Genomic DNA, 11,856 nt, shown 5'->3' on the forward strand with positions numbered 1-11,856 from the left:
TGGGCTGCCTTGGACAGCTGGGCTGCTGCAGCCCTGGCTGGCCCAGTAGGGCTGGAACACATTGGTGGGAAGGAGGGCTGTGCTCCTTGGGGATGTCCTGCTCTTTGCCATTGGTGTGGCAAGCAGAGAGTCTCCAGGTGCATCTCCCGACGCGGAACAAGCCCTCAAGGATGTTAAGGCCAGGACCTGTCACGTGGCGGAGAGAACTGCAGCAAGTTCTTGGCTTCTTCCCTGGGCATCATGTTGGTCATCTGGAGAAGCAGGGAGTCCAGGCACTGCCGCGCCGATGCCGTGTGGATGCTGCCCAGGTTTCTCCTGATGCACTCCAGGATCGTTGGCACCTTGGGGGACAAAGTGGGAATGGTGTTGCCAGCAGACCGCAGCCATTGCCACAGCTGCCACTCAAACTTTGGCCCCTTCCATTGCTCTCTGCTGGCTTCAGGTGGCTTCTGGAGCCCAAGAGACCCCGATGTGCGAGGGAGGCAGGGAGGGAGGCAGGGAAGGAGAGAGGAACCACGCCTGGAAGAGCTCAAGGGCAGGGCCATGGCCACAGGCCACTTACATCTGTCAGCCAGTAGTCAGGGTCCTCCAAGGCTGCGTCCAGCACGCTGCAGGCCCCCTGCTTGTCATGGATGCTGGAGTCTTGTAAAGCTTCCAGGGCTGTGAGGATGATGTCCAGCCTCTCAGCAGGGAAGAGATGTCCTCCAAACCGCTGTGGGAAGAAGGAGGAGCGAAGACATGCCTCACTGAGTGTCCCAAGGGTGCTGCTTAGCTGAGCAGCAAGAGCGGCTCTGGAGAGAGGGCCCTCGGGGGAAGGGGTGAGGATGGGGCATATGGGGCCAGAGTGCTGGCCCTGCAGGTAACCAGGGCTTGCTGGTGGCCAGGAGGGCTGGAGCTGCTGCCGGGACACAGGGGAGCAGCCTTCGCATAGCCCCAGCCTGGGGACAAGAGGAACCCTCTCAGCAGGGCGAGTGAGGCCGTGCCAGCCCCACCGGTTCTGGACCCCTTTGCTCACACGAGATGCCTGCTGATGCTGCGGACAAGATCCCCAGCAAGGCCAGAGCTCATTACCTTGGCAATTTCACACGGAGTTGATGTTGTAGGAAACGGGTATGCTGTGTCCTCCAAATTCTTGTGTCTCTCTGCATAATTTTTCATGCCGTTTGTCTGTGAGCTTTCTAAACAGGGGGCAACACCAAAGAGTCAGTAGGGAAGAGCATCTTTGCCAACAAGCTTGCCAAATGGTGAAAAGCACTTTCACTAGGAATGGCTGAGGAGGGAGGCTCAGACCCACGGCGAGGAGAGTGGTGGGCAGGGATGTAAAGCACAAGGTGAGGAGTGCTGGGAGCAAGAGGGACCTCAGGGATGATGCAGAAGGAGGAGAAGCAATGGCGTTGGGTGCCGTGGGGGTAGCAGCGTGTCACAGACCCCCTTCTGCTCGGGGTCAGGATGTGCAGGAAGCCCCCTGACACCTGCCTTTAAGACGGCAGGGAGCAAACAGTCAGGGAGCATTCTGGAGGGCGTCACCATCCCTGGTGATGCACGGCTGGCTCTGCTGTTCACTCCTCGGGGAAGATGCCGTTTGGGAAGTGCTCATCGATCGATGGCTTAGACTGGGGGACACCACAAAACAGCGTGGTAGGTGATCTGGGGAGGGTTGGGAAGGACAGCAGCAGAGAACTGCTCCTGGACGGCAGGTGAGCGTCTAGCTTCTGCGGAAAACGATAGCCAGAATGCTGCGGGAAGCTGCTGTGAGGAGCAGAGGAGGCCAGGGAACCTGGCAGAATTCCGTGGGCAGCCTCCACCAAGCACAAAAGCAATCCTTCACAATACTCAGGGAGAACAGGCAGACAAACCAGCAGATGTCTGTGTGCAGATGGACATTGCCCACCACACCTTCTTACCTCTTCCTTCTCTGACGACTGTGTACATGCGATGAAGACTTCCCAAAGCTGAGTGGCTCATGGAATCATCGCCACTGCTGAAAAGCAAGAGGTGGCCCAGCAGCTTGCCCAGGATGGGGATGCGCAGGTTGAAATCTGTGGGCTCATCGTTGCCATAGTTTTCAAAGATCCCTAAGATCTGTTTGAGGAAGGGAGGAGAGACAAAGGGCTTAGTGGAGGCAGAGCCAGCCCCTGAGATAGCAGGGCCTGGGGAGGGAAGAGCAGGGGTGAAGGAGGAATGAAGACCCTCAATTCATAGTGCTGAGGCACTCACGTGCGTTGAGGGTTGCCTCGCAGGCACCCTTGCATGGCAGGATGCTCTGGGATGCAGGAAAGGGTGGAAAATTCCTTGTGCCTTACCTTGATCACCAAATACCAGCGGAAGAAAGTAATCAGCCTCTCAATCACCTTCACAGCGCTCTCACGCACATCTGAGTTTTTGGAGACAGCAAAGTCCAGCAGCGCCTGTGAGGAGAGAAGTTGCTGGGGGTTGACAGCGGTCTGCAAATGTGACCTGAGAGGATTCTTTGGAAATTCTTTGGAAATGCCAAACCTTCAACATATTCTGCATCTCTATGTTGAAACTGGCGATGGGACAGTTGAGTACGAAGCCCTCCAGCATGGTGTCCATGGCTTTCATAGTCTGCAGGGAGGACAGAAGAGCATCGAATTATTTCTGTGGCCCTCCTCACCCCCAGGAGCTGGCTCTGAGCCCCTCGGGAGTTCAGGGGTGGCTTTGGGGCTAAAAAGCTGCTGTGTGCAGACCTCCTGCAGCACAAGATCAGGTCGGGGAAGGGGGAAGGGTGAGGCTGGGAAAGCAAATCTGGGCCCCGGCCCTGCACTGGTCTCTGGTTGTGTCAGCACGGGGAAGCAAGGCAGCAGCTCAGCAGGACTGGGGGTGCCGGTACCTCACCCAGCACATACCTCGGCGTAGAGCACTCCTGTCTCTGGCACATCTGACTCGGGAGGCAGAAAGAAGACGCTCTTGAAGCACATGTTTAGGAGACTCTCCCTTTTGCCACACAGTGCTGTTGGTACGGTGTTGCTGAAGGAGAGAGAGAGAGGAGCCTGTTGGACGCAGTGCCTCGAGGCTTATGAAGGAGGACACGGACCTCCCTTGGCCAGGCATCCCTGGGAGGGACGGGCAGCCTCCCTGCCAGCTTCAGGGCCACCAGGACATTGCCACCAGGGGCTGGGCACGCACCTGAGGAGGGCGACAGTCTCCATGGCCTTCTGCCGGAATGCTGTGCGCAAGCTGTCCATGGGCTCCTTTTCCAGCAGCGCCTGCAGAGCACAAGCAGGATGAGACCTTGGAGCCGCCGGCACCCAGCAGCAGCAGAGCCAGCGCTGCCACAGCCCTCGCCTCCCAGGGGGCTGGTGCCGGGGGGCCTTGCCCCTTCCCCAGCCCGCTGCGCATCCTCTCACCATGATGTTCTCCACCAGGTTAGTTTGGCAGCAGAAGTCATGCAAGTTCATTGGCACACCCCTCTCTGTGACACATGTGCACAGATCGCAGATTTTGCTGAGGAACAGCATCTTCTGCTCCTCGTCGTCCTGGCAGCCACAAAGACACCAACAGAGCATTAGGGGGACACCCATGGCCAGCAGGACCAAAGCCTTGAGGGGTCTGGGGCTGTGTGGGACCCCTGGAGGGCAGCGCCAGGAGCACAGCTGTGATGCAAGCGGCTGCCATTACCTTTTCTGTGCCTCTGACATACGCCCTGATGAATTCCACGGCCTTGTCTCTGCACAGTTTCCATGCCTTACCTGGAAAGGAGGAAAGCAAAGAGTGCTGCAGAGAGGGGCTGAATGCAGGGGTGAGGAGAGGAAGGGCCCCAGCCCCAGAAGGCCGTGGGGAGGCCGCGGGGATGCCCAGAGGCTGCAGCAGCTCCGCTGGGAAGAGAGGCTGAGGGAGCTGGGCTTGTGGAGCCTGGAGAAGGCTGCGGGGGGACCTCGCTGCGGCCTCCCCGTGCCCAAAGGGGCCTCCAGGAAAGCTGGGGGGGGATCTTCATCATGGACTGCAGCGACAGGACAAGGGGTGACGGCCTTAACCTCAAAGAGGGCAGGTTTCTTTCGGACAGGCAGGGATTTCTCTCCTTCACGCCCAGGGCAGTGAGGCCTTGGCGCAGGCTGCGGTGCCCCCTCCCTGGCACTGCCCACGGCCAGGCTGGGTGGGCTTTGGGCAGCCTGGGCTGGGGGGAAGCATCGTGATCGCCGAGGTCCCCCCCAGCCCAAAGCGTCCTGGCATTCTGTGGTGCTGCGGAGGAAGCTCGGCCCCGTCAGCCCAAGCGCCGCTTTACCCAGGGAAGGAGTCCTGGAGTCAGGCAGGGGTCTCTGTGTCCCCAACCCTCCCCACCCCATCCCGAAGACCCTGACTCACTGGGATCCAGCCACTGTACGTCGTCCTGGCTCTCCTCTACCTGGCTGCTGCCCGCTGCCTGAGCAATGGCCTCTGCCAGCAAAATGGCCTCTGCCAGGCTGCTGTCCTCTTCCGGGAAAAAGGCCTCGACTGGGGTGCTGTCCTCTGCCAGCAAGCTGTCCTCTGCTGGCCGGTTGCTGCCCCTAGAAGACCAGGTCTCCTGCCAGGCCAGCCTGGGCTGCCTGGGGGGCATGCCTCTCTCCTCATCCCCTTCAGAAGCAGCCTTTGGAGTGGGAGAGCTCACAAGGATAAACCGGCGGCTCCTCCGGGCGGGCGGTTGCGGCATTGTGGGACGTGGGCTATGCTCGGGGACTCCTCGAAGGCCCTGTGCTCCTGCCCTGTCCGTCACTGCCGTGCACCGACACTGAGGGTCCGAGCCACGGCTGCGCTCTTATAAGGCGGAGCCCTGGGGTGTCACCAAGTGACGTCACAATGGGTGCCACTGTGACACGCGCCTGGGCTGGGTGGGCACCCATTGTGACGTCACTTGGTGACACCCCAGGGTGCTGCCTGACGCGAGCGCAGCCGTGGCTCGGACCCTCAGGCCCTGCTTCCCAGGACGTGGCTGAACACCGCTCGTTGATGGGAAGTAGAGAATAATTTTTTTTTCCCTCTCTCCGTGCTCCCGCGCGGACTGATTGTTTCTTTTGTTTCTTTTTTTTTTTTTTCCTCCCCATTCCCTTTCCATTTAATTAAACCTTTCTCATCTCAAACCTCGAGTTCTCTGTGTTGTATTTTCTCCCCCTTCCTCTTTGAGGAGAGGGGCAGTGAGAGAGCGGTTGTGGTGGAGCTCGGCTGCCCACCTGAGTAAAACCACCACACTTTGTCCCAGCAGCTGCGGTGCCTTGTGAGGGGCTGGGGCTGGGGTGGCCATGCCCAGAGCCCTGCAGCAGCCTGTGGAGGGCATTGCCCTGGGGCCAGCCCAGCCTGGGCTGCTGGGCTGGGCTGGGCTGGAGAGAGGGCAGGGTGGTGGGGAGAGGTGGGCAGGGGCCGGGCTGGGCTGGGCAGTGCCCGGCAGAGCACTTTGTTGACTTTGATGACTTTCACCTATTTCTTTGAGGACTGTAGACACCCGTCTCTGTTCACCACCTTGCTCTCATGCCAGCATTTCCATCATTTCACCAGTGTCTCATCAACCCTCCCCAGCTGCTCCTTCTCACACAAAGCCATGCTCTGATCACAGACGCTCTTTGGGTGACCTCTGGCAACGCAGCACAACACTCTGAGGGACAGTTCTTCCTCCTCGTGGCCAGCACCAACATTCCAAAGTGCACTTTGTGGCAGTTTTTTCTCTCCTACTCTTTTCTACTACAAAAGAAAGCTCCATCAGGGTGGAACCCCCTCCTAAAGTAGGCATCCCAATCCATCAGGCTCCTTGCGGCCTGTCAGCCAACCAGACAGAAGTCACCGCACCAGCATCTTCCAAGCCATGGGCCTGCTGCTGTCCAGTCATGGACTCAAGCAGAAGGGACAGGACAACCCATATGTGGGCCTTCTTTCTGCATGGGTCCTCCTGGGTATGTAGGCAGAGGGGATCCCACAGTCAGCATGCCAGCCAGGTGCCTTTTGCTGGCCTACCAGGGCCACTGGCAGATGTCAGCCGAAAAGTACCGATCCCAGCTCTAAGTCAAGGGTGACCTGCCACCTACAGACAGAAGTGACCTCTCAGTCCCTTTCTGTGACATGTTCCTGCTGCTGCCCTATCTTCTGCAGGGACAGAAGTGACCTTACAGTCACTGCCACAGTCACATTGCTCCTGCTGGTGCAGGAGATCCTGAGGCAGAGCTGAGCTCATCAGAGCATTCTCCCCTGTCTCCTCCTTGTGGCCCACAATCTGATGAGATCCATGGCCCCTCACATTCAGCTTTGAATGCCATGTGACTGCCCAGTAACCTCACGATCCCTGCCCTGCCCAAAAGGGCAAAGCACCTAAAGGTTAGGAAAAGGGTTAAAAGTGAGAAGGTTAATGTACGGGAATAGGGGCTTTCAGTGTTAGGTGTTCGTGTATGGGATTAAGGTTTCCCTTTCTAGGTTAGAGATTAATCAAATGTGTAGTGGGAGGGTAGGGTATTCTTCTTAGGATGTGTTCTGCTTAGGGTATGTGAAAGGTCTTTGGTTGAGGGTTTTTTTTAGGTCTGCAAGGGCTAAATAGAACATTTTAATGATCGCGTTAAGGGCAGGGATCAGGGTGAACAAGACAGTAAAGGTAGGAGAAAGGGGCTATGGGCTGACTTTTTGCTTCGAGGGATATTGCGGTCAAATATTAGAGCAGAGTATTCCTGTCAGTGTGTGGAGAAGCCTTTAGTTTTATGGAATTCAGGTTACTGGCTAAAATACGGTAATGGCCTCACGTGACTGCTTTAAGTCAGCTTTAAAGTGAGATGAAAACTACCCAATCATTCTTACATCTTCAAAACCATTAGCTTCTGCTGTCCAAGCTCCTCTTCCCTCCCCAAAATCTCACATCTCTCCTGTCTAGGCTTATCTTGAATTCACTGTAGCAGTCATCTTCTTAGAGGCAGCTTTCTGATGACTTTCATGAACACAGAGTATCTGTCTTACCTCTGCTGGCTACTCTGTTCCTGAGAAAGAAGCAGCTTCTAAGCCAGCATGGAGAAGGACACAAAGGGTCTGTAGGAGCACCTTGCACAATGTGCCCAGCAGCTCTGCACCACCACAAAAGTGCACATCCTGCCTACAAGTTTTGGTTCCAGAATGGCTCCTATGGATCCAGGGTAACTTCCCAGGCCCTTATGTATGCTTCAGTTTCCCCCAGGCATCTTGAAGGCAGTAGCTGCCTCTGTGTAGAAAACTGAAAGCAGCCCTGAAGGATGACTTTAGGCAAAAGCTGACACTTCTGACATAACCCCTATCCAAGACCTCTTCCTTTATGGGGCCTACCCAGTACTTAGGAAGAGTGGAACTCACAACCTGTATGCATAGCAGGTGCCTTCTTCTGGTCTATCACTGACACTGGCAGATGTGAGCCTAAAGGCACGTATCCCAGTCAAGAGTCAAGGGATGACCTGTTGGCTACTTCAGAAAGAGCTCAACTCACAATCCACTTCACAAATATTCCCTTAGGAATGGATTAGGAATTTCTGAAGCACCACCGACTTTGTGATACAACACCTACAAAACACATACTTTCTTTCAAAATCATTAGTTTCTGCTGCCCAAACTCCTCTTCCCGCCCCCAGATCTCACATCTCTCCTGGCCAGCCTTCTCCTAACCTCCCCATATCGGTCATCTGTTTGGGAGCAGGATTCTCATGACATTCATGATCTCAGGGTATCTGTCTCACCTCTGCTGGCTACTCTGTTACTGAGAAAGAAGCAGCTCCTAAGCCAGCATGGAGCACCCTGCACAAAGTGCCCAGCACCACCATAGAAGTGTGCTGCCTACAAATTTTGGTCCCCAAATGGCTGCTTTGGATCCAAGGTAACTTTTTCCCAGGCCCTTATACATGGTTCATTTTCCCCCAGGCATCTTGGCAGTGGCTCCCTCTGTACAGAAAACTGAAAACAGCCCTGAAGGATGACTTCAGGCAAATGCTGACACCTCTGACATGACAACCCCGATCCAAGACCTCTTCCTCTTTGGGGCCTACCAGGTACTTAGGAAGAGTGAATTGCATGAACTACATGCAAAGCAGGTAACCTGCACTTGCCTTTCAGGTACATTCAGAGAGATGAGCTTAATGGCACTGCTCCCAGCCAGGAGTCAAGCGATGACCTGTCAGCTACTTCAGAAAGAAGTCACTTCACACGCCATTAAACAGCCATTTGCTTCCAACTAGATTAGAAATTTCTGAGGCACGACTGACCCCTTATTAACATACCTACAAAACATTCTCTTTTTGGCCCTGGACCTGCCCAGGCAGTGATCTGGTTGTGACTCTTCCAGCCCAAGGCACTGCTGCTCAACTCCCAGCCTCTCTGATGCATGGGAGCCAGTTCTGTACCAGTCCAGTCAGGTGCTAGGCCAGGAGGGACCTTGCAGGCAATCTTCAAGGCCCGTGCCTGTTGGAGGTCTCTCAGCTCCTTGTGCACAGCAAAGATAACGCTCAAATCCAGAAGCCATGTGCCTGAAGCTGGCCTAGAACACACTCAGGGAAGGGCCCTCCCAGCCCCAGCCCCAGCCCCAGCCCCAGCTGGCGGTGCTGCTCTGCGGAGTGAGGGGGCTGTGGTGCCCAGGGCACAGGGACACTCTGCAGGGCCATGCTGGGCAGGCTGGGAGGCAGACCCAGCTCATGGGGTCACTGCCATTGCCCCAGGGCCGCAAGGAATCACGCGCCAGACTCCTTTGCTGGGGCTGTGTTGTGGTTTAACGTGGCCAGCAGGTAAGCACCACACAGCTTTTTGCTCACCCTCCCTCCTCCCTCTCTGGAATGGGGGAAAGAAATGAGAAAGTGAATCCTGTGGGTTGAGATAGAGACAGTTTATTAAGGAAGGAAAGGGGAGGGGAGGGGAGGGGAGATATCATAACTTGTGGAAACAGACAGCTTTCCATCCGCTAGCCTTCTGTGACTCTGTACTGCAATTCCGTTCAACTGGTTACTCCTTTATTATCCAAACTCTCCTGCAACTCCTGATACTGCTAACTTGTCACAGATAGCACAATCACACAAAGGTTGAAACGTCTGCCTGCAGACATGAAAGGCTGACAGAATGGAGCATCTGTCCAGGGGAACCTTGAGAAACTGCAGGATTTTGCCTACAGAAACCTCTTGACATTTACAAGAAGAAAAGCCTCATCCTGCACCAGAGGAAGAGGAACCCCACACATCAGGGCAGACTGGGACCCTGCTGAGTGAGCAGTGCCCAGGAGGAGGAGGGCCTGGGCACCACGAGGGATGCCATACGAGCTCACCAGGAGCTCACCAGGAACCAGGCCAACTTCCTACAGAGCTGCCTTATGAGGAGCATGGCCACCAAGAAAATGTAAGTTACCATGCTCGGCTCCGATCTGATGAGACACCACACAGCCAGCAGGGAAAGAGGTGCAGGTCTGTGAATCTCTTGGACAGCCTGGTGTGGAGAGGAGCAAGCACACTGGAAAGGCTGAAAGTCCCAACAGGCCTGAGGTCTGTGTGTCAATGGCTAGGGCTCTTGTCTCCGACAGCGAGGCCTATGAGGAGGCAGCTTCTTGTTAAAGCACCAGGGTCTCATTGCCTCCTCACCAGCCATGAACCAGGCAGGAGTCGTACCCTTCTCCTGCACTGGGCCATGGACATCCCCATCTCCTACTGCCCAGGAAGAGCCCTGAGCTCCTGTGTGAAGGGAAAGGATCTCCCTTCCCAGGAGCCTGGGGTCAAAGCCTGTTTTTCAATACATCAGTGTCACCTTCACATTTGTCTACCTGTCCTCACTGCCTCCAGTGTTCTGCTCTAATGAGCTCCAAGGGAGGCTGTGTCAGTGCCAGCAGAGTCCCCCCTCAGGGGGACACTGCAGGAAACTTGCATCTGCCTTGGATTTCTTGAGAGATTTCTTCAACTCACTCTCAGTGCCTGAGGTTCATGGGCTCATCGCCAAAGCCCCCAGAGGGCTGATTCCAATGCCTCTGCTGCTGATCTGGGCTGGGCTCCTGGGACAGGGAGAGCTCCTGGCAAGAGGGCCCTGGTGCAGAGAGACACCTCTGCCCAGGAGCAGCTCCTCTGCACAGCGCAGAAGGGCTGGGGGCTCTGACCCCCATGGGGAGAGGAGAGGAGAGGAGAGGAGAGAGGGGTTGGAGGCAGTTGGGAGTGGGAGGGTGCTGAGAGCTGCCTGCAGGAGAAACCTGCACAGCCCTTGACAAGGTAAGTCTCTGGCTGCAGGGCCATGCAGCTGCAGCTCCTGGAAGGGTCTCGTGCTGGGTCTTGTTTCTGGGAGGGCGGTGGGCAATGCAGTAGGCTGTGAGAGTCCTGCTGGATTGCACTGCGAGGTGAGGAAGTCTGGCAGAAGCCCCTTGGAGTGGCCTAAGCCAGGTGCCCCTGACACCCTAGAAGCCTCGAACACCCTGCTGGTGATGCAGGGCTCTCTGTCAGCTGCCCCATAGCTCCTGCTGCATGGAGGTGCCCCTTGGCAGGGCCCTGGTGGTGGCAGGGTGCTGCAGGGCAGCGCTGAGCACAGCCGCATGGGATGGGGTCTGTGAGCACAGGCGGGGGAAAGAAGAGTTTGGCCAAGATCAGCAGGAACAGAGTGGCCAAGAATCCTCTAGGTACAGCATGTTGTGTGCCTGGGATACTGGAATACCCCAGCGTGTGGATATTCACCTGTCTGTGGGGTGTTTTCCTGGGCTTCAGGCTGCTCTCCAGCAGGATGCAGCTCTCTCGTGGCATCCTTGTGGCATCCAGGCGTCCCAAGGAGAAGACACCTCCTTGCTAAGGCCATGTCCGTGCTGCTGGATGTCTGTCTGTGGGCAGCTGGAGTGAGGCCTCGGCAGCCCTGGCTAGGGGGGAAGAGCTGAGATCCTGCTCAGGCCCCCAGGGCCAAGGTAAGGATTCTGTCCAGCCTCACTCGGACTGGGGCTTCTCTGCTCTCAGCTGTCTCCGTTTTTTTCTCAGCGTAACACGAGTATGATCGGTGTCCTAAGCATTACAGGGGGAATTATAAGAAAATACAGCAAATAAAATCTCTCTTGCTCTACAGTGTGGTCGGATGAGTTGTTTGCAAAAAGACTGCATGGCTCATTGATCTGACAAGTGGACTGCACTTGAGTTTCCCCCATGGTCCTGCTTCCCTCCTGCTGCACAGCAGGAAGGACTCCTCTGGAGCCCACAGCAGCCCCTGCTCCCAGTGTCACACGCAGCCAGCACCACCCAGAGCTCAAGCAAGAGAGCTGCAGAAAGCTGCGGGCTTTCCAGGAGATGAAATAGGTTTTCCTCATTGAAGTCTGTTCTATTTTTTTTTTTCTCCTCTTCAAAGATACCTGTGTCCAAAGTCAGCAAATGCCCAACAGCAGCTCTGTGAGCGAGTTCCTCCTGCTGGCATTCGCAGACACGCGCGAGCTGCGGCTCCTGCACTTCGTGCTCTTCCTGGGCATCTCCCTGGCTGCCCTCCTGGGCAACGGCCTGATTTTCACCGCCGTAGCCTGCGACCACCGCCTCCACACCCCCATGTACTTCTTCCTCCTCAACCTCGCCCTTCTCGACCTGGGCTGCATCTCCACCACTCTGCCCAAAGGCATGGCCAATGCCCTCTGGGACACCAGGGCCATCTCTTACCACGGGTGTGCTGCACAGGTCTTCTTTTTTGTCTTCTTGGTTGGAGCAGAGTATTCCCTCCTCACCGTCATGGCCTACGACCGCTACGTTGCCATCTGCAAGCCCCTGCACTACGGGAGCCTCCTGGGCAGCAGAGCTTGTGCCCAGATGGCAGCAGCTGCCTGGGGCAGTGGCTTTCTCAGTGCTGTCCTGCACACAGCCAATACATTTTCCCTGTCCCTCTGCCTTGGAAACGCAGTGGCCCAGTTCTTCTGTGAGATCCCCCAGATCCTCAAGCTCTCCTGCTCAG

The 11,856-nt window shown here is 56.3% G+C and overlaps 1 protein-coding gene across 1 annotated transcript in view; it reads left to right on the forward strand.

Moving 5' to 3' along the window:
- Positions 1-9,403, forward strand: part of LOC140000349 (protein YIF1B-like) — a 57,885-nt gene extending 48,482 nt beyond the window's left edge. Inside the window, exon 3 of the mRNA XM_072030214.1 lies at positions 7,849-9,403. Coding sequence (XP_071886315.1) covers positions 7,849-7,935 — 87 coding nt within the window. The 3' untranslated portion in view covers positions 7,936-9,403. The remainder of the gene's footprint in view (positions 1-7,848) is intronic.
- Positions 9,404-11,856: the final 2,453 nt, after the last annotated feature.

Source organism: Anas platyrhynchos, chromosome 33 (assembly GCF_047663525.1).
Source record: "Anas platyrhynchos isolate ZD024472 breed Pekin duck chromosome 33, IASCAAS_PekinDuck_T2T, whole genome shotgun sequence".
In the NCBI taxonomy this organism is placed as follows: Eukaryota; Metazoa; Chordata; class Aves; order Anseriformes; family Anatidae; genus Anas; species Anas platyrhynchos.